This window comes from Anneissia japonica, unplaced genomic scaffold (genome assembly GCF_011630105.1).
Source record: "Anneissia japonica isolate Jap-2015-1 unplaced genomic scaffold, ASM1163010v1 scaffold724_len3256291_cov202, whole genome shotgun sequence".
NCBI classification, from domain to species: Eukaryota; Metazoa; Echinodermata; class Crinoidea; order Comatulida; family Comatulidae; genus Anneissia; species Anneissia japonica.
Genome location: NW_022744966.1, coordinates 2555901 through 2580547, shown reverse-complemented (window position 1 = coordinate 2580547; position 24647 = coordinate 2555901). Strand labels below are relative to the sequence as shown.

The window sequence follows — 24647 nt, the reverse complement described above, 5'->3', positions numbered from 1 at the left end:
TTCACAGAAGGAAGAAAAACAATAATCCCAGTGGTATTAGTGTCAATAATGTTTTCTTTGGCATTAAACCACCATCATAAACGACAATATTATTGAAATCTAAGTTATCTGACATTAAAATAAGGACAATACTAAGACTACACCCTTCCCTTTCTAACAAAATATTATTATTAGATTTGAAATATTTGATGATTAATTCCTTGTTATATCTGATATGACTAATTAATCATTTATTTCATCACTTCTCCGAGCCAATCAAACTGAATCATCGTTGAAATCATTGTTAAGATTTGTTTACAAATCCCATGAGTGACTCTACAAGACATAATGACATCACAAACACATGGTGGATGGTCAAAATTTAGTAAAATTTCCAACAAAATACGGGCATTGAAGGGGAGAATGATGTTGAATTGTTTAAGAGTAAGATCAGGATCTTATTCTTACGCCAGTCTTACCAACAGAATAAACATTAATATTCACTGAACATACCTGTAAAAATAGCTTCTCATTTCATGGCACTAAGATATAAAACAACCTTTCAGATGAACTTAAATTTTCTTTTATCCTAAAATTTCATAAATTTAAATATTAACAAGAAAAAGATAAATTATATGGTGTTTTCATCATAGATGCATAAAGGTTGATTGTACAAAGAAGTGAGATAAAATTCCTCTAACAAAAAAAACAAAAAAATCAAATACTATTAAGCATAAATTAATGATTGATATTTAAATAATAAAAAATAATTTAAAATTAATTAAATTAAATAAAACCTAAAGTATATTAGCTTCTCTAATATTCAACAAAAAGTTAATTTAAAATTATTATTTTTAACAACTTTTGAATGGGAAGGCAATTGACTGGTACAAGCATTTGCTTGAACCCAGGAGGTATTAAATTTTAAATGGCACAAGACACTTATACCATATGACTTGATTTATAAGTAGGTTAAATTGAGGAATTGGGCATATTTCCATATGTAACGTGAATTTCGCTAATTTAATGGTCCCAATTGCACAGCCGATTAATTCACTTCTTATGGTATTCCATGCGTAAATTCATTGAATAGTGAAACTAGGAAACTCAATCGAAAGGTAACTCATTTTACGTGTAATTTGCACATTGTCTTCATTATGTAGACACTTTCAGTGCAGTGAACACTTGTCAATCATGATAAGGTACTTTTAAAGGAGATTAGATATGTTGATTAAAACAAAGACAATTATACACTACCCGCTGTTTGAATATTTACACATAAAATTGAATATTCACTATTAATTTAAATAAAAATTCTAAAATTAATCTGTCACCAAACCAAATGACCATAATTGCAGGGTTCAGTCATGAAGTTATAGAAATGTTCCGGACATGTCAAGGTAAATTGGACATGCAATAAATTCTTAATAAACCTGATTTGGTGCTAACTACATACCTTAAGATGACTTGCTTTATTTGACATTATCCAGTATGCTAGATTATATTACAGAAACAGATGTTACACTTGTCATATCAAATGTTTCATATTGTCACATATCACATCAATCATTTCTTATGCCACTTCATTTGCAACTATATGATTTTAATCTAAATTTTCAATTTTCAAACCTGAAATTGAAAAAATAAAGCAAACAGGCATATAATTTTAAATAATTGTAATTGTAAATCTGAATATTGTTGACCTGTGACCTTGAATACCTGGATATCCAGGTACTGTTTGTAAGAAAAGCTCAGATAATTGATGATATAAGCTTACAAAAAGTGCAAATTTTGAAAATTTAAATTGAAATTATATTTGCTAAGTTATGCCATCAAAAACTACAACTTCACAATAATTTTTTACCTTGGATTTTTAATTCAGAAATGAATACATATTAACGTTAATGTGGCTACTGATCCTATACTCTAGTGGAAGAATACCTCTTTAGTTTAAGAGTACAGCATCTGTTTTAAAAGAAAGATTTTATTATAATTAACATAGACAGATGACAGATAGTTCTACATAAACAAGCTCTTTCTTAACCTTAAGATCTTACATTTAAGTTTGCCTATTAGGCTTTGTCAGAAGACAACTAGCCCATTTGAAAAAGTTCTTAGGTTAACCTTTAATCTCTAAGATCATGAACTTAACTTCGCTTTTCACTTCCGATTTTCATCTGGATATTTCAGCAAGTTAAAATAGCAACCCAGCTTGTCTTGTTCAAATAATTGATTCTTGTTCTCCTTCCTCAAATTCTTATGATGTCAAAACAAACACTACAGTTATTTCAAGAAAATATTTATCCTTCCAATGCCATATATGGTAAACAGTGACCTCATCATGGGAAGTAATCATCTCATTGAAAAGTATTTTCAAGAGATTTTGGTGCAGCAATGTCGCCGTAGTAACTACATCAACTCAAATCTAAACTACTGACATTAATCCATATGTTTACCAGACAACATAAGCGCAATATTGTCATTTTTATTTGTTTATGTTTTCTTTTAGAATTTTAAGTGACCGGATAGCAATGACCCATTTAACCATTTAGTTCTTTACAGTTTGTGCAAAATTGAGTGTTAAACACATTTATACCGAAGTTTTTTAAAACTTCATAAGAAGTGCTTTCATCTGTTAACTAACAGTAGCATACTCCAAATTTGTTGACTATAAAATAAATTGTCATTTAATAAAAATCTTACAATGAAGATTATTGTAAAGGAGAAGTTAAGCAATGTTGGACAAAATGATATGGGAGAAACCAATGTGTACATTAAGAATAAAATGTCTAAGGGTCAATGAAGCTTAGGAGTAGAAAGTGGGGCTCTGGACGTCATTATACAAGATTGAGAATAAGGCAGACACTGAATCAGTCTTGGTGAAAACGTAAACTTTGCAAATACTATAACTATAATAAAAATTCCTATTATCCAAGATGAAGTAAAGGAAGTTCACATAACACCAGCAAAATTCAATTTTTTACAGTGGGTTCCTAAAACAAAATTAAAAAAATCTTGCAAAAACTGAATGAATATTATTAATAAAATAACTGCGGAAGAAAGTGAGCCATCAGTAAACAATGACTGTATAGCACAGACAGAAGGATGGTGATAATTTATAACAAAGCACACAGTGGGAGGGTGAGAAGTTAGGGGCAATGACTCATGGGTCGACAACAGCATAGTTTCTTCCCACCATTTGCATTGTGACTCACTTTGGGAGGGGAAGTTCTGTGGCAGGGTCCCTGGGGAGGGATAGTCCCTCGAGAGGAACTTCAAGTACATGGAGTCTCCATTTTAAAAGGAAGAATTAAATCAATTAGGCCAAATCATATATTCTTTATGTTCATTTTATAATTGTATAACACATTATTATTATAGTATTAATCAAATTACTCAAGTAATTTTTGGGATTAACCATTTATGTCTATGTCCACCCTTCCCTTTTCATACCTCAAAAACTGATGATACTGAGGATTTGTCGGCGAATGTCAGGGGCAGATTTATGGGAAATGGGGGTGGTGGTGGGGAGGGGCCTCCCCTTTTGGAAGGTAAAAACAAGAAAAGAAAAAAAAAAGAAAGAAAAAAAGAAAGAATAAAGAAAAAATTTATCTCCCAAAATGCCTCACAGGTTGTTTTCGGGCGTCTAGAACACAAAAATTTTGCGGGGGAATGCCCCAGGTTCCCGTAGGGTAGTGTTAACTCGATCGGCCTCCCCTCTCGGACATCTCTGGATCCACCCCTGAATGTTATAACACCCTTTAATGAAACAACTGCGAACACCTGGTGGTCTAACTAGGATTAAAGTGAATAAAATATACCTGTTTCTATACCAGGTGAGTTAATGTCCTAATCCTTAGGATCTAGGTCGGATTAGTAAACAAATTATGGGATTAAATATATGAAAAATTAATTTCTGCATGTCATGCTGCTATTCTGATCAAGGCTAACTCCCTGGCATGAGTAAATTATATTCTCCATAATTTCAAGATTGAACTAATTTTTTAAAGGTTAAATTTAACCTCACTGCCAGCTTAAGACATTGCTTTGAGGGAAGTCCTTGCATTGGTTAGACAACGAAATGATAATTATTTGTCATGGGATTGCAAACTGTATCAGCCTATACTAGAATGCGAAATGAACCTGGCAATTAAATGGAAGGGGACAGTAATTGGGAGTGGGATACACCCAGGTGGGAAGGGGATGCACTATATGGGAATGAATGTACCAAGTGGGAAAGCAGATACATTATTGTACACCTATCAAATGACTACAGCACCATCCCCTGTTTCTTAAGGATTTTTGGATACATTTTAATAAAAATTAAAACATTTAAATAATTTTATATCTTATATTGTTAATATTTAATAAATAGTGATATTGAATAAACCACCATCAAAACTTAAACAATAGTTTACTTGATTTATTATTTATAAATAAATTAAAATATTTCAACATCATCAGCCAGGTGGAAATGTTTCTCATCTATTCTTGAAATCATAAGAACTGTTACTTTTGAAACTTTTTCTAAAGGATTTCCTTTTAAAATCCATCTTTATCTCTCGGACGTGTTTCTAGATTACTGTGCGAGTTCACAAGTAGGACGCAAGGATTAAGAGATAACAAAGATAACAACAACATACAAAATGTTAGTAGCACGTGTGATAGATCAATGACAAAGTGCTTGGTGCAAGGAGGGCGGAATGTATCCAGGAAAACATCTTTCTTATCAATAAGATCGGCGATGATTGCTTAAACAATAGATGAATCATATTGAACAAGCAGAGGTTAATCTTTTCTGCACTCTCTGTAATTTTTAGCTGAAGAGGATGATTGGGCATTTGTGAATTCATATCCATGTAGAGATATTCTTTAAAAAGTATACAGCTTTAGATTTGAGCAGACAGATTGATTGATGGATAAATGGGTAAAGGGACAGATGAGTGGATAGATGGATGGATGAATGAATGGATCGCGTTTCTTAAAGACATAATGTCTAATTTTACGAGCTTTGTCAACAAAACAAATTTCCTCTTTTGGCCAATAGAGATTTCTGTATTTTGTAAAGAGGTTATCAAAGAAGCTGATATGAATTATAGAATTAATCTTCGATAGATTAAAGGTTAATCCTAGATAAATAGAAAGTTAATAGTGGGATTATTTTATTTAAAAAAAGGAATACTGTGATTTACTAGATATCACTAAAGGATAAAATGTCTAATACTACATGGCAATATTATTGACTTGGGACATTATATGTTCTTCATGTATGTGTTTAATGTAGGGTGGGAGGGGTTTACGAGATTTAATATAGGCTACAAATTTATTTAATCAGTATGTAGTGTATACTTGTGAATGTATTATTGTAGGTGGTACAGCACATCTTTTCAGGCTTTTTCCTTTGCTATGCTTCACAGGTTGTTTTGCTTCCTCAATTTTTTTGTTGCCATTTTTATACTTTGTAATAGAAATAAATAATGATTGATATTTAGGGATAGGGAAGACTTCTTTTATCCCTTGTTTAATTCGCGCACATATTTTTTTTTTTAAAGCATTGGAGGAGGGTGGAATAAAAATAAAAATAAAATTTTGTTTTCTTATTTAGCAAATACTTTTGCCAAAAACATCCAGAGAAGAAAATAAAAATAAAATTTTATTGGGTAATGTGAAATAGGATGGTTAAATGCTTCAAATTTATATAATTAGCAAGAAATATACATCTATTGTTGGAGATTTCAAGGCAGCGGAAGGCGTAATGAAAATAAAGAAAAACTTTTTTCTTTTTTTTAATTTCCACTTTCTTGTGGCGGCAGGTGTGCTAATTGGCCAAAAATAAAATTTTATTTTTATTCAAAATCATCAATATCTGCAATCAGCAGGTTACCTAAACAAGGTATAAAAAAGGTCTTGTCATACCAATAGAAAACCATATGAAGAGATACTACTAAGAGGCCTAATTTTTAAATTTATTTATTTATTTTTATTTATTGGTATAAAATGCTCACAAGGCAACATAGAAATGTTGAAAATGATCTGAAATTACAATAAAATTAAAGGAAAATATAAGACATCAAACAGAATAAATTTATCACCAACATTTGAATAAGATTGTAAAAGTTACTTCCAATACCATACATACTAAGGGTTTATAATAAATAAATTTAGGATTTATCTTTGAATCAATTCTAAAATATTAATAAGCTTTTAATTTTAAAGGATATAAAAGCATGCTTTAGAGGCCAACACATTCAAATGAATTCAGTGTAGAAACTGGATTGTTAAACACCAAAATATTTAACTATTACATGACACAGTTTTAAACAATTTCTTGAAGTATTAGTCAGAAATTGTAGACCACAGACTATGAAAAGTATATGCACAGTATTCTCCAATTAATTTTTAGTAATTTTTAGTAAAAAAGTAATTACTTGAGATATATGAAAAAACTGGGATCATCATATTTATACAAAAAAAAACCCCCAAAAAATGTCAAGCATTATAAAAAATAAATCGTATATAAATTAATTAAAAACAACAACAACTTTTGTATTGTTACTACTTCTCATCGTATAAATTATCAGCAGACGTATCTCACGTCATCTTAATAACTGATAATAACTGTTGCGTTTTCTAACTGAGTACTTCCGTTTTAGGCCAAGGTCTTTGTAGTACCGACTTCCAGACTCGTATTATAATTTCAAAAGCATGCTTGTCATTATTAATTCTTACTCAACTTCAATTTGTGCTGCAGAACACATTTAAAGACAGCTCTTTAAAAATTAGTAAGACTAAATTCTAATTTGATTGATTCACTTTTCAGAAATAAATCCTTGTGAAGCCATAGAATAGAAAATAGAAAAAAATATACATACAGTAATAAAAGGAAGAACACACACATCAATTCTTTTAATTTTTATTTACAATGAAAAACCAGCATGCAGTCCGTCCACCAAAATTGAAGAAAATTGAGGAACGAAAGAATCTCACCACTGGCCATTAAACAACCACAAGGTACATCAACATAATGAATAATAGAATGGATGTAGTTGCAAGGAAAAGCAGCAACAAGTATCTTCATGCTATATAAAGACCATGACAAATCTAGGAGCCTGGGTTTTTACGCCATTAAATACATCCATACATACATCCATACATACATTTCCACTTGGTTAGAATACTTTTAATGTGTTCTCAATATTGTATAACAAACTAATGTTGAATATTCCCCCAGCTCAAACCTAAATATTCCCCCAGCTCAAACCTAAATATTCCCCCAGCTCAAACCTATTTCCTTATAAATTCACAAAATAGGTTTATAAGTATAACAAAATATGAACAATAAATATATGAAAACCACCCAAGGTGGTCGAAAAAAAAAGAAACAACCAGCAATTGTGAAACAATCTCTTTCATGACCACTAAGGGGATGCCCCTAGAATTACTGTAACTCCTAGACAAAACATATTTCTGAAAATTATAATAAAAAGTTTGATAACATTTTACGTAACTACAGTAAATTCAAATTGTATCTTTAACCTACATCTTATAAGCACATAAAATTGGATATTATAATTTGACAATAAAAATAAAAAGTTTCATTTTGTAGTAAATTTGTAATCCAATTAGCCTGTTTATTGCAATGATCAATATCTCCCTCAATGCCATGGTCTAAATAAAAAGTGTTCCATAAATTTCAAATTTAATATTCAGTCAATTAAAAACCTATTTATTGTTAATATTACTTTAAAGAATGTTAAAGAAATATACGGTAATGCTGTTTAACGAAATTAACATTAATGGTTCATTTGAAAATAAATCTGTTAGATAATTTTAATCAAAAACTATGACAAAAAATCTACAGGAAGCATAGATCATTTCATTTGAATTCCTCCAGGATACTAAAGTCTGGGCGGAGGAGTCTAGCATGCTTTGGAAAGACGTCAGAGTCAGGGTGTCAGGAGATGAAAAAATGACGTCATGATTAACAACGGAAACATGTTGTACCATAAGCTACAGTACAACATTTAGTAACAGTACAACATTTCCTTAAATCTTTAAAAGCGATCAGGTTTCATTATTGTGAACTTTTTATAGGACAGATATTAATTTTTAATAAACAGACACATTTGCTGACATGCTTATATCATGTTTAAAGAAATTTAATATGACTCATTTATGTAACATATTCCTTTATATTAATATACTGTAGTTGTCCTGAAAGAGTACTAAAATATGTATAACTTGAACAGCAGGAATAATTCATTTGATAAGAATATTTGTAAAGCTAGTAACAGCCATTATACACCTTATGAATAAATGGAAAAAATGAGTGATAAACTGGTATGAAATCATGATTTAAGTGTGATTTTTTTTGTATTAAATTCTTTTTAGTTGTTGTTAAGTGCATAGAGGCAATTTCTTGCAATATGTGCTATTATAAATAGCAATTTATTATTATTATTATTATATCATTAACTACATTTTCAATAATTACTAGTAGGCCTATCCTTTTCATTATTATCTTTTATCATTATTGCTATCACAGATGAAGTTGTTTCTTCATACTACTGAAGTTTAAAGTTTATATCAACCAACCAACCTACCTAACAAATAACCTACCAACAGATGAACCAACCAGACAACCATACCAACCAACCAACCAATCACTCAATCATTTAATCAATTGCAAAATAAGGATAATCTATATATAATTGTTCATTTTATATCGTTGTCCATTAATTAGTAAAATTTTATCACTTGAGACCCTTCAACCACATTATGGGATGAGCTGTACAAACCTGCATAGGAAATAGTAAACCACATTAATCAATCATACCCACATTGAGCAATCAGACACTCCCACTTCATCTATAGTAATATAGGACTTATTGTTACAGATACAATAGGGCGAAACAGATTAAAGCAATCAAATACTCCCACATATCTATATGATTTACACAATACGGTGATAGATACAGTGGGGTGAACCACATTAATCAATCAACTCCCAATAGGCCTATCCATCTCTCAGAAAAACAGAGTATCTGTATTCTCTACTGACTTTCCTTGCAATTGTTATACTTCCAAAACCGCAGGGTGGAGAACACTCAAATTTCAAGAGCCAATACTTTCATATCCCACAACCAAAATAGAACCGAATTCTTCATCATTAACAATGCCCTTTGTCAAAAAAAGGAAATAAATAAAAAGATCTGAACCAGGAAATAACTATAAAATAACAGAGAGGGTGGCTTTACCTTCACTTCTATTACACAGTATAATTTCAAATATTCTTTTTTTCTGTTTTTGTACTCTTTATCATTAGTTTTTACTTTTTGAGTATTGTAGTAGGCTTGACTAGATACTAGTAGTTGCCTTACAGATGAGAGCATCTGTGAATTATGTGCTGGCCAACCATTGCTTGTTAACCAGGTCTTAAATTGTGGTGAACAGATGCAGTGATGTTTGGTTTTTCTGCTTAGTTTATTCACACTGCATTCACATAGTTACAAACCGGGTTGCTTTTTTATAATTTTATTCATCTTTTTAAGAGCACTGACACTTTGATTAATGCACCATAACTATTCCCACTTACACACTACACATTTAGCTGTACTTGATTACACTGGCATGTGCCTGGATTTGTCCAACGGTAGAAGCTAGTGGTCCAACAGAGGGCCTGACAATGGTGGGGTCCAGGGGTGAATCCCCTGTGGGTTCCAGGAGCTTAGCCACTTGCTACATAAAGAAACTGGGCAATACTTGGCCATTTAATGCTACTCTGAGACAATTTAGAACATATTTTAATTTCTGTGGTGCACTGAGAATACAGATAGGTATTATACAAAATCAATCCATCACAATTAACTACAGGAATTTTTACTAATCTGACTTTCTTTAATTTACAACATGATTAACACATGCTTAAATTCAAATTTTATTCTCATATGAGATGGTAGCGAAATTATAAACATGATTCCTGACCATAAGAATATAATCACAAATCAGAGTATTTACAATAAACACAAATTAATGTGCACCACTTCAAACAAAGTAACGTATGTATATTATTCTTAAAATGAAAGGCACAGATTATGCCCCTTATTTGGCTCCTTCACCTTTAGATGTTGACAACTGGTATCAATAATGTCAAAAGTTGATGCTACATAAACGGTCAAAGGTGTCATTTAGAAAGATTTTATGTCTATCTTCTCCAACCAACTCCACAATCATAATAAATCATAGTATTTTAAATGAGCTTGCGGTGCAAAAAGCATCATTGCACATTTTCTTTGGCGGCAGATTGAGTGATATAATAATTCTTAATATTACACATCATCAATATCATTTTAAGAAAAAACATTGAAAAAGCCTAAAATGTTTTTAATGGAATGGAATGTTGTTGAACGTTCCTGAAAGGCCCACTGATTAATCTCAGATAAGGTAGTATAATACTGTACATACTCCAAGTATCGAAATGCACGATTCAATGCATGTTGAATGTTAATTGTTGATATTTTTATTACACAAATCAGACTCAGAGTGATGCAGGTCGTCTATGACTGAGATTTTTAGCAAAGTTTCCTTCACGGTCTAAAAGAGAAAACCTAATGAGAAAAATTACATACACTGCGTTGGATGGTTGGATGATTCAATGCGTTTCTCCACTAGGTATTTACGAAATAGTTTGATCGTTAATGAGTTACTTTTCTTTACAGCTTTTAATTTCTATTGTTTCAAAATGTTATTTTCAATATTTTTCCTACAAACACAAAACACAGTACATATACTGGCCTTTTTGAGTTCTAGTAGGCCTAAAGAATTAAAATTTATGTATGCTGAAATGTGTTCATAAAAATATTTAAATTCTTATAAGAAATATTATAGATCATGAATCTTCATGAAAAAATATCTTTTGAATCCTATGGAAATTAATACAATGTGGATTTACTCTTTTAAATCCCAAAGAAGGTATTTTTAAGCATTTTACTCAAGTACGGCACTCCTGTAACAAACTTTCTATTACAAAAATAACCTTTTAAGTTTGCAACAGTGACAATCAGCAGTAAAGTAGTTCAACGACTACATTGTAAATCTGATCATGCTAATTTTGAATTTAATTTTCTGTCTGGGTTGAAAAAAGAAAACACAGATTTGAGCATGTGGGAGACAATGTGTGTGCTCTTAAAGATCCTTCGGGAAAATATACAAGGCACCATTCTTATTATATGGATATCGAAAGTAGTAATGAACATCTAGTCAGATGTTTAAAGGAACGGTTGCTTCTTGTCACAAAAATTAGTATAACCCATATGTTTTGTCCCATGAAAACATTGTATTACAAAAATATAAATATATTCTTTGCAAGTGTTTTGTTTCAGAATGACCTTGCAGATAGCAAAATATTAATTCATAGCATTGAGAAATTATTGTTTGGGAGTTATCTGATAATTAGGCTAAATTGTCTGGAAAATTTGATAGGCAAATTACCAAATTAATGACCTTAATTACTCGATTATTGAAGCAGCTAGCAACGGCCATGCGGTGCGAGGAAGACACTTCTGTACAATATGTCTGGCTATCTCCATATGAAATCCCAGATGATATTCACGACACAGTTTTACAACTAATTTAATTTTATATATTACCAGTAGGATTTTAAAGCAGCTGAATATCAAAACAATAAAATTAAATAACATGCATGATATTTTGGAAGCTTTAGGTTCTGGGCAATAAACAAGATAATGCCTAAAGCATGTCTGTCTATATGATTAAATTTATTGAACAATTTACATTTATCAATCCTTATTATCGTTAATTTTACAGCTTATCTCGCATAAAACAATCACAAAAAAACAACACACAATAGCAAACACATGTGACAAGTTTCTACACATCAGATTGGTCGAAATTCTGGTGAAGGTTGTAATCTGTGTTGAATTCCCTTATCATGTGACACCATTCTAAAATATTAATTTATAAAAAAACCCCATGTGATGAATATAGTATGCTACTTGAATTTACAATCTCTAGACAGTTCATGTGACATGTTTTAAAACATCTGATTGGTTGAAAGTATCTTAATGCATGATCTTAATTCCACAAAGCCCGACACCTTCACAAAGTATTTGTATTTAGCTATGAATAACATCGGATATGATTCTGCATTTATTTTAATTACAGTTTAATTCATTACAGATCCAGCATTCAGTAAAAACCCCATGTTTCATGAAACGCTTGTAAGCTATTCAAAAATTAAGGTTACGTTTATATTGTTTATCTGCCTTTTACACAACCACCCTCAGACTGACCATGGAGAAATATAAGTAATGTGGACTGACCCAACAAATCCCACTACAATAACAAATATCTACAGCATCGAAGTGATTTCATAACCATGGAGGTATAACAACAAAGGGATTTTGTAGTCACTGAGCTTAGGGAGTTGAAGTCATTCTTGGAAAGTTAAGTCAAATGCTCAAGAGTCATTAATAGAAATACAATGAAGAACTATCGTATTTATCACTGCAAGTTCATGGAATATGAACTAGCGACAGTCCTGCAAACATGGAAATGCGTGCTGACTTGATTATGCACTCAGGAAACCAGGTTGTTATTAGTGGCACTTTTTTCGACCGACATCGCGATACACTAATCATCAAATGTTAATATTAGAATGTCACCTGTAATCGCTTGAGAGTGACAGCTCTACAGCATGTTAGATGGTAAAACAAATCATTAATCTGTCATATCTCTATTCTCTTCAATGGAATAGTAGTAGATGAAAGTTTTAGTGAAAAAGTATTAAGTACTGCAGCCTAAAGCAACAATAAACAAAAACTCATGTTTGGGTTGTTACCCAGTGTTCGATGAATAATACCTGTAAAGGCTACCTTTCATATTTGATTCATGTTACTAGGAATTTGTGATGAAAATCACTGAAAACCATCTTTAATAATTAACACATGTGACTCATCACAATGCGATATGAATGGTAACATGCCCTGTCGTACAGGTTGTCCCTACTTAACCCAAAAACTTACTTACTACAGCAAACAAGTTCATCGTCCCTCACCACCACACTGAGGTTTTTGTGGTTAAGTTACCCAGGTACCAATACTAGGATCGTTGATTTCAAACATGCTTTGAGTTGTTTCTACTTAACCCAAAACTTACCTAGCTGATTAGTCAAACAAGTTCAGTCATCCCATCTTCATGCAAGCACGCCTTGCCAATGTCATCTGTATAACCCAAGAGAATGTAGGGGTTGAAACAATTTACTTTCTTACAATAAATAATAAATAATAATAAGCCTTAATAAGGATTATGTCAAAACCTATTTATAAATTCTACCTTGCTACTGGACAGACTTCTTTACTGTTCATTCAAAGACATTTAAACTTGATTCAACTGCAAGATGAGCATTGCATTAAGATTTAATCTATCTACAGATTTCAATTTCTCTTTTGTTGATGAATTTTATCTCTATGGAGGAAGTGAAAATGCAATCGATCATGTACCAGGACACAAGTAAATTCTGGAACAACTTATAAAAGAAGTTTATCAACTAAAAATTGCAAATTGCAAGTAAAGTGCTGCGAAGTACAACTGCATATAAATGTTCTTCGAACACAATTATTTATGCGAGTCAAGTGAAAATAATGAATAATAAAAATATAAGAAATAATATGAGACACGATCCATTGTCTATATTAGAACACTTCTCATTGGGTAACAAAGTCGTAATTTTTCATTTTTGTCAAAAAGTGTCTATAGTGGTGAATTATGGTTTAGGTTTTTTTTAATAAAGTTTCAAAAATTTCTATGTATGTGAAAAATGTAGCTGATTACCAAAGGTTACAATTTTTATTTTGAAGACTGCATGGTCTAGGAAGTGTACATTTTTTTATGGGGCAAGTTTCCAAGGGCGTGTTTTCTAGGGGCGAGTTGACTGCCAAAGAGTGTTGCCAAAGTGCGAGCCCTGTCTCTTATACACATCTAGATGTGTATAAGAGACAGATGAATTGGCTGCTTCGCAGCAATTAAAACAATGAGTCACAAAGGTGTTCACAAAGTATCCCATAATGTCATTTGTTGCAAGAGCAGATCAAATGATGGCAGCATAATTTCAGTCATAAACGAAACAGTTCTTTGATTGAAATCCGATGAATGCAAGGAAATCAGCCCATACTGTATGGGCAAGGAAATCAGCCCATACTATATTTTAAAATGGATATTAAGACATTTATTCTAGATTCATGGAGGATCTAAAGCTTCATGTTAATATGCCTGTCTCTCAATGTCAAGGTTCTAGGTCCAAATATTTTCTCAAGAATGCCAATACCTACCACAATGTTAAAGGATCACATCGGTCCACCATGTAAAGCTGGACAGTGACAGGAGGTGAATCAACCTCCGTTCAGTGAGCAGATCGTTGTTGAATCAGATACATTGCAAACACCTTACTGGCATTTCATTGGAAGCACAACTACATATTTCATTATTGAAGAAAACAACTTCCAATATTTCGAGTCCATCTCAAATGTATTATTAGGCTACATCATAGAAAGACCATAAAACAAATTTAAATCGATTAACTTATTTTGGGTTAATTCTATCCAGTTTTATAAGGTGTACAATAAGTACCTTATAACAACCTATCCCATGAGTCTGCATAATCATTGGGATACTATACAAACAAGTGTAACCTTTTACAAAAAATGATAATACACAGGAGACATTTGAGCTACAAACTGATAATCAGAGACAAAGTTAATAACTGTATTGGAGGTAATAGACAGGCCCTGCTAAGCTAGTAAATCCCCAGACAGGCCATGGATAGTCCCCGGAGAGGACCTGGTAATTCCCCAGACAGGCAATGGCAAGCCCTCGGAGAGGCCCTGGTAATTCTCCGGGCATGCTCTGATAAGTCCCAGGAGATCTATTTCCAACCTCTAAGCATCTACATTATCTCATCTTCAACTCTACGTGATGAAATGAGACTCTAACATCTGTTGCAACTTTGTAATCATGTATTAATTCACTAAAAATTTTCTTAAATTTATCCGAATAAAAAACAATAAACAGTGGCACATCAAGGGTTGCTAAAAGGGGAACTCATCCCCATCCAAACCTACAGCCGAAAACAGACTTGAAAAATATTTGAATACTAATTTCTGGATGCATTCTCATAAAGTTATGGTAGCTGGTAACAAATTTATATTTTGTTTGTAGTGAAAAGTTTGTCCAAGAGTAAAACTGGATTGTTTCAATCTGTGTCTCATATAGTAGAGTTATATAAATTAATAATTTATTTTTAATTACTATTACACTGAATGAAATGTATGAAATTTTAACCAAAAAATAATAATTCGTAGACATTGTGTGTGGGCCAAAGGAGTTTTCTTCACATTTAGCTGACACAACAGATTATTTCTTCGCAACCAACAGTCTGTTGTTCTAATGTATGCAGCATTTAATATAAATTAAATTACATGATTTTTCCTAAAATTTCTTTTGTATAGAGCATATAAAGCATCATGGGAATTGTGCGTAGGAGCACGCTCAGATCAACTTCTAATTCGTAGTGCAACATGTCATTCACTATGTAACTAATCTGTGTAACTAATATATATATATATATATAAGTATATAACTAAGAAATATGAAATCAAATTAAGGAAACGATCAATTCCAGATGTCTGATTTTTGCTACTTGTCTTACATGTCATCGAGGAGTTTCACTTTCAGTAAGGCTGTTAAATTGGCAAACTTATTTATACGTAGATGTTAGTATAACTAGAATTTGAATAGTCTCTCCAAATATGTAAAGAAAAAGACAAATTATATATTATGAATATGATTATTAATATTGTCATTACATATACAGATATTGTAATTAGATTGAATTCATAAATTAAAATCATATATTTAGGGGAACTGCCAAGCTCATAAGGTTTTTGATGTCTCATAATTAAGTAACTAGAGATTACCGGTACTACTGTATGTTTTATATTTTATGCTTTTACATAATTGTTGTTGAATTAAATTGAAATAGAAATTATCATCATCATTGTTATTATAGCTAGGGTTTATATTTGTACTTAAATTAATTATTAATAACACAAGAAACACTGGAAATAGTGAAAGCACACATTTACACAGGAGTTGACTGACGGAAGCACCACCCAACAGACTCTAGTATACCTTGAATTGCTGAACCGGCTTTTAATAATACTAATAATAATATGTAGGTTTTATATTTTAGCACATTTTGCACTTGAACCTCCTTAAGGTACCCACTTATACTCCTGGGTTACTTTTGATAAGTAACAACATAAGTATTATTAGAATTAAAATGAATATTCATATTATTTTGTAAATATTTTTATTATTTTTTTTTCAAGATTTTGTAATTGGTCTTTTTGGTGACATAAAATTTGTGTTTTTTATGTAGGCCTATATTAATTTTTTAGCATTTATTGTACCATGTAAATTTTATACAATTCAGTTTTATGCTGCTATATCAAAATATCTTTGAATGAAGAAAAGAGTTGGATTATTGCTGTTATTTCTATTATAATTAATGGTATGAACGATACGCATCACAAATAAATGCTTAGCTATATTACTTATTATCAGATATGAATAATACTTACTTTCTGGTGTGGTTATTTACCTATACATGAGGGAATAAAACAAATTAAAAAAAAGTACAATAGCAGGCCTACGATGATACAAGACAAATAGTAGGCTTACAATGGTACAATACAATTAGTCGAATAGTACTTATTCGCCAAAAGCTCTTCATTAAGACATGAACAAACAAATATTTAAACAAAAGATAAATAGCATCATAGGTGAGTCATAGATACCAAACAAGTATTCCAATTTTAGTCTGCTAGACCTACTTGGTTAAAAAAGGGGAAAACACCTGGCAATTCTGCAGAGGAATATTGGAAACACCTGTGGAAACTAATACCTCCAAACAACATCCTTTTAAATGATCATTTTAGCTAACTCATTTCTGTTGCTGCATCCCAATTGAGATCCCAATTTACTACAGCATGCCACTATCATGATGACCTCATTGATCGTCAAAATAAAAGATTCACTTAATTGCTATGACTTTTAAAAAATTGATCGACATGTTTTACTCAGAACTTGGCAAATTTTGCCTGTACTGCCGGGGTCAATTGGTTTGACCTTGTTCTATCGCAGCCTTAGGGTGGGACTGGAGGCATGCCCTAGCTAAAGTTCTTAAAATATATTCAAATAGTTGCTAACAATACAACAGGGTCATGACTTGGCTTTAAAACATTAAATGAAATCATAGGAGTTAGAACTTGACAGCCTTAAAAAAGCTCCCATGGCAATTAATTTAAATAAAACATATGTTTTCACATATTTTTAATAAGACTTTCAATAAAACTGTTTCCAATCATTTTTTTTAACAGCGCAAATTGACAAATATTGCTGTCAAAGTGACAGTGTAATTTGTGGTTGTGCTACATTGCTCAACCCAAAGAGATTGTACTTTTACCTAATAATTGTCAATCATTGGGCCTTTTAAACTATCAACTTCAGTCAAGTCAGATGCTGCTGGTATGCTCTGTCCCCAATTTAACTGTGTGTATACCCATCCATATATAGTCAAGAGGTGCCTATATATGGTCATGACGTGATATGATCATGACCACAGAGTAGGCAAGTCACATGTTTTTGTCAAATAAAATTTGATAGTCTGGAAAGGGCTTTGATTGTCTACCTTAAGTTTAATTAAATATTTGGATATGCTGACTACATGCACTTCATGATTATTGATGTACCAGTATGCAAACAATATCAAGCTGTTTCTTATTGAATATTGTTTTTGTGATATTAAAAGAAAGACTTGTAATAAAAAGATCTAAGCTCTTTCTAGACCTGAACCTTAGAAATTATGATCTAGATATAGCGTCCCCCACCACTATTCTTCAACTCCCAAAACAGAAACTAAACATAAAATTACAAAGATAAAGACCTAATATGATACTAATTAAAGTGAAATAACTACCAAATCAGTCCTTGTTTTACCCTGAGTGCTACTTTAGGTAACTGACCGCTAGGGGATTAGCAAAACAAATGAAATAGGCCTTCCAAAATAGAAGACGAAGAACTTGTCGCGTAGCGACAGCTGAGGGGCGGAGCCCCTGAGAGTGGCTGGGTTTTAGAGGGGGAGTCCTTTTTATTATGACCTTTAGAGTGCATTTAAAGGTGTTTAAATGTTAGAATTTTGTCTTCAGAGAAATAATGTTGTATTAGCTTTCACAAAAATATTTCAGTTATAGACATAGACTGCCTACTGATACGACTGTTAACTCACACTATTTTTCTAGGCTATGCAAATGCATCTTGATTCTCACCCTAGTCTAGTGTACATTCTACTCTAGATCCTCCGAATCGAGAGGCCTAGTCCTACTGTATTTTGTTGACTATTAAAATTTAACTTGCGATGTTTACAACAAATCTTCTTTATGGTATTTTATGAAAATAATTATAACCTGGGATTTACAAACAAGAACGATATCTGGGGGAACCAAATAACAAGTACTGTACTTGCAGAGCCATGTGCATGTGTTGTGTGCGACTTAGAACCATACATTTCCAGCGGGGTATAAATATGTTGTCATTGCTTTTCAACTTCTCTGGATGAACCAGACTGGATCATGCAGACATGAATGTTTTGATAAAGCAACATACAGTAGAAGAATCTATTGATTCCATAATTGACTCATGATATATACCTGCTAAGATATCTGTGAAATGTGAGCTATCAAATTATACTCAACTTCTGGCCACAATACGCTGGCTGTCTAATGCTGTTCTTCCTATACTTCTACATCTACTACATTCATTGAAAGGCAAGCATCCAAGACTCACTCACTTATTACTTTTTTTAATTTATAAAGGGATGCAGAGGATGACCCAAAGGTTGGGATGCTGAGGATCATCTAGGAATGCAGATGACAACCGAATGGGAGCTAATAATTATCCCAGGGGCCCCAAGTTGGGATATTCCACATCCGGGAGATCTATTTAAATAAGCTTCCATTATATTTTGCTGTGCATGGTGATACCTATTGCCACTAACTTCTAGGAAACAATGAATTTCCGGGATATATTTTCCGGGAGATTCTCACTTGCTTGTGGGAGTGTGAGAGGCCAGCTTCCTAATTTCCGGTAGATTCCCGCGATTTGCAGAGACTTGGAACCCGATCAAGGGGTGCAGATGATGACCCAAGGTGAATGATGCCAAGGTACAGGGGAAGATCTAAGGTGCAAATACAATTATAAGAACATGTATATTAAATAAATTTGCCCAGATGTAGAGAAAGAATTTGTTGAATTTGAGGAAGATAATAATAAGTCATAAGACACAGTAAGCTTAAAGGCTGTAGAAAAGAAATATTGAAAGACATACAGTATACAGTTCCCACTGTAATCAAACATCATGTGAATTCACATCAGATTAATAATGGCATCCGGGGAAAACTGATCTAAAAATACAATAGACCCAAATGAAAAACTTTCAATTGACAAACTGGTTTTAGTGTGTCCACCACAAAGGACATTCAGACCTACATCAGAGTCTGCAAAGGAAGCACAGCTGTACTACAAGGTCAATGAACTCTGGCAAGCAAGTACAAGCTGCAAAAGCATAACATGACCTAATTCGTAAGTTCTCATCAATATTCTTCAATTTGTCATGTTTTGTATTTGATCCATAGAAAATAATTACATTTTACTGTATTACTTTCTATTTTACAATAAATAAAACTTGAATTTGAACTTGAATACAGTAGGCCCTACTTATAAAAACATTTATAGAAAAATTCTTTGGTTCCTGTGATAAATAAGAAATACTACACACCAGGTACCCTGCAGTGATTTTTACATATTTATTGAGTACTCTTTACAAGTGGCGTATCTAGGGGGTGCGCAGGCTGGTGCACGCCCCTCCAAAAATTACTTGTGCCCCCCCCCCCCAGTTTCCCCCCAAAAAATCATGGTCAAGTAGTTAAAAATCACCTAAAATTGGCTTATTTTGCGAATTAGCACCCCACAATCGATCATCGAGCTCCCCCACTTCACTTTCGCGACCCCCTATCAGCACCCCCATTTCAAGACTTCTAGATACGCCACGGCCCTTAACCAACAATAAACAATCAGCTGTCAGGATCGAACTTGTTTTCCATAACAGAGAGGAAATTGTTTAACGATACACCTCTACAGATGTATTTACGATGCGCAATGCGGTCACTGGGTAATAAATCCAAAACATAATGAGGACACTCAACCAATTAATTTCAAATTATGAGATCATATGATTAAGAATGAGTCTATAGTAAACCTGAAATATCCCTAAAAAATGCAATTAAAAGGATTCATAAAAAAAGGATTAAATCAACTTTGAATGGGAGAGAAAAAAAACAATTTATATTATAAATATTAATAACAGATTTTTATAATGGCAATAATGATGATAATCATTTTATGTACAGTACCAGGCAATTTAATATTGTACTAAACAAATATAGAATAGTATTACATCTGTTCATTTGGCAAAAAAAGAATTTTCTAATTCTAATTTTCAAGAGAAAGTTAGAACTTTTCTAAAGTAATTCAAATTTTTAATTTCCTATTTCCAATTTCTTTCCACATCTGATTCAATCTTGGTGTTGGAGACGGGCGAGATTTTAATCAACCAATGTGATCCAATTAAGCACAGGAGTATGGATGGAGCGTGCCACAGACATGTTGATACCAATTATGGAATTGAACATCCCACTGGGGATAAATACTTGCACCTTATAATATGATTTCAGAATTAATGTTTCAGATTAGGCTTCAAACATTTTCCAAAAAACCATATTTAAAATAGTTGTTTTTAAAAACTTGATCTAAAAGTATATATATTTTTAAATTAATTTACTTAAAATGTTATGAGAGCATAAATAAATAGATTCTAATTTCTAAGAACAGAAGTGGACCCACCTTCGAGGAGAAAATACCAAATCTGCCTTTGCCCCATCCTCAAATCATCATAATTCAAAGAATGAAAAATTATTATTTTACGAATTGTTTTGCACTGCACATTGCACTGAAAATGAATATACTTGATATAGCTAACTTTATCTTCCTTTGGCTCTAAATTAACAAAAGTTTCTGATGTCATACATGAAAAACCATGGAGCTGCCCCCTAGATCAATCATGTCCTAAAACACAGCTGAAGGCACCTGTTGTCTTGATACCCTTCAATGTCTCACCTTCAGTCTAGCCTGGCATTTGGCATTCTATCATCTTTGAACCATTGACAAGTTATTAAATACTGGCTTTTATATTTAACTTTGTTGAAGTATTTGGGTGAAAATCCAAATTAGGTTATTTAACTTCCTATATTGAAGGGAATATCTCTAATTTTTAGTCTCACTTTCACATATGAAAATATCCACATAAGTACTGTCATTGTATCAATGCATTTCATTTCATTTATTTCATCTATGACACAAACATTACAGTACAATGTACAGACACTTTAGGAGGTAGACAGGATTATCAAAAAGTGAACTGAATCAACTATCAAGTGATTCTCCAACCTCCTAAAGTGAAAACATTAATAATAAAAAGAACAATTGACCTACTTATTTATTAAACCAATTATATTTTGTTTTGAATACAAGTTATATTTCATTGTATCTGTATAGTTACATGGTAAATTTTATTTTTGTTATTTACAGTTTGGAGAAAATAAATAAATAAATAGGCCTATTTATTACTTAGTCAATTACAAATTTGTGATTGTATAATTAATTTGTGACTATAACCTTTTTTGTCCAATATTTACAGGCTCGTCACCAGGTGTTTTTTCCAAGGGGAGTATCTGGGCGTGGGGTCCAGGGGGATGCCCAAGAGCCCTGGTGATGTGGGGAGAAGCCAGAGTAATTTTTGTGTTTTATAGGCCTAAATATATAAAAGCAGTTATGTTTGAAAAAGATCTGCACATTGAACTTTTTGTGAAATCTTTTCATCCCAAACAAAGCCCTAGGAGCAAAGAAAAAAAGGAATTGAACATTTTATTTATAAGCCAGGAAAAGAACAACAAAATAGCAAATGGAGGACTCTTGGGAATCCTAGTGGGAACAATGTTTTTTTAGATAATTATCTGTTGTAATAAGGTTGTTGGATGATGCTATTGCCAAAATTCAAGTGTTGTTATTGTTTAATTATTTGAATGTTTTGTAGGTGGGATAATACCCCCTCAGTTGTGTATGAAACTTCAATCATGAATTGACTGTGTGTATTATAAACAATTCAATATCAAAAAATGTATAAATCCACAAGTTTGCATTTTAAAATGCATCTCACTATAGTAAATGAGAATCTATTTTCTGTTTCCGTTCACTAAATTTAACTTTGTAGAACAACCAGTAATAATGTACAGATTTTTATACACATTTTTGGTTTTGTTATTATTGTTGTCAATTTCATACTGTAAAAAACACTTTTAATCAAGATAATGAGGTTTGTACTTGATTAGCAGTGTGAATATTCATTAACTGAATGCACAGAATTTGCCACTAAAGAAATATAAGTCAATTTATATATAGACCTATACATTAATCTGGAACACATTGTTAGGAACTTTTGTAAGAACCTAAAACAAACTCTAAAAATCTGCTAAAGCATTGGTGTAAAAAATGACCCCTGAGCTATTGCAATCTCAAATATTGTAGCTTAATCATCAAATTGGTAATGTGTCTAATATTAGACTTAATTAGACATGAATGTTTCTGACAGATTAGGTGTGAAGCGGTGGAAACTTGAGGCTCAGCACCCACAGGTTCTGACTCAAAAGTAACTTCCGATGGTGCGGACATTATAAGTTATAACACACATTCAAATCCCACTTAAGCTTATCAATTTATCAACTCACCACCTGTCTCGTAAGAATTAATAAACACATACCTGAGGGGAGGCTCTTGCAATCAAGCACACAGCGACAAAACAAAAGATGTAAAATGTTGTCTTCATTCTGTCAAATTGTCATTCAAGCTTGTACAATCATGTACGTTAAAATTCACACCTTTGATCCAAAAACCAGTTAGATTAAAATTCTACAAAAATAAGAACTTGACTCATCTTAGAATAAGCACAATCTGTAACTAAGCAGCAACACATCAAACTTGAATTGATAGAGTTTAGGTGGTCCAAGCTCACCTCAAGAAACCTACATCCTTAGGACACGCCCACATCAATTCTGATTCGCCAATTTGCTGACAGTAGCAAGTTGGTTTTTATTATGTAAGAGTTTCAAATACAAATGGGTTTGTCATAAACTTTGATAATGGTGTAGAACTTGAACAGGATCTACAGAAGCTGGACTCCTACATTATCAAATTAGGGGTGTATTTGATAAAAACTTGACCACAATTAATTTAAATTATCTTTTTTCCTGAATAATTCTCCACATACCTCAAATACAGTAATTTCCATGTTCAAGATAGATTTTCATTGTTTATAGGTAAGTATATTATCTCTCCCATGTGAGCTTTAGCCTGTCATATCTAATTAAATATATCTTATTCATGTAACCTCAAAACACCCCTGAAATTCAAGTGATACCCCTAAAAAACTGAGCACCAATCAAAATGCTCTATAGATGGTTTACCTAATGCAACACTAGTATACTTGAGATCTTAGGAAAAAGAAAGGTGAAGGTTTTTCTGAGAATAAATTTCTGCATTCAAAATTATCGTTGTTATAATGATCATGACGATGATATAGTGACGATGATGATAATGATCATGATTACAACAATACAGGATGTGACAATGATGATGTTGGCGATATTATTGATGAGAATTTATTGATGACAATGATAATGATGATGATGACAATGATATTGACAACGAGTGTGATGATGGACATAATGGTAATCATAATGTCACCAAAGTATTTCATACCCTTTTACCCTAATCATCCGATATAGAATCATTAATGATTTGGTTGACATTTTAGTCTATAAATTTATCATGATCATGTGAATTTAAAGGGAGAACCTGGCAACCTAAAGTAGAATACCAGATGACTCAGTCAATCTCAAGCAGTGGGATATCTAGGGGAGCGCACAGGGAAAAAGTTACTTGCGCCCCAGCCACCAGTCACCCCCCCTCAAAAATAAAAATCACGGTCAAGTAGTTAAAAATCGTCATATTTTGCAAATTAGCGCCCCTCAACTGATCATCGAGCCCCTCACTTCACGTTCGCGCATGCCCCCTCCCCATCAGCACCCCCATTTCAAGACTTCTAGATACACCACTGATCTCAAGACTGCTGGAAGTCTCTTTTAAGAACATTTTCAAATGGAAGTTTTAATATATCAAATACATAAAAATGAATAACAATTTGATGCATTATATTTTACAAATCAGTGTTAAATAGACAAGTCCAGGCGTACTATGTCTGTCCATTCTTGTCCTCTCCACCAGTTCTAAAGGTTTACAATAATATTCTTTTTTTTAATTGTTTTGGAACATCTTCTATTGAGAAGCGTGCCACTGATCAAAAAGTCTAGTTATTCTATCAATTATTATATCTACTTATTCATAACTAAAAAGCTTTTGCT

At 32.4% G+C, this 24647-nt stretch overlaps 1 protein-coding gene across 2 annotated transcripts in view; it reads right to left on the bottom strand.

Annotated features, from left to right (window-relative positions):
• LOC117119817 (thrombospondin type-1 domain-containing protein 4-like) overlaps window positions 1–23230 on the bottom strand; it is a 42596-nt gene extending 19366 nt beyond the window's left edge. The window contains exon 1 of one of the 2 annotated variants that reach the window (XM_033264750.1): window positions 22988–23230. In XM_033264750.1, coding sequence (XP_033120641.1) covers window positions 22988–23053 — 66 coding nt within the window. In that variant the 5' untranslated portion in view covers window positions 23054–23230. Of the gene's footprint in view, window positions 1–1435; window positions 1478–22987 lie in introns of those variants that run through there. The other variant, XM_033264751.1, reaches the window with a different exon arrangement.
• Window positions 23231–24647: the final 1417 nt, after the last annotated feature.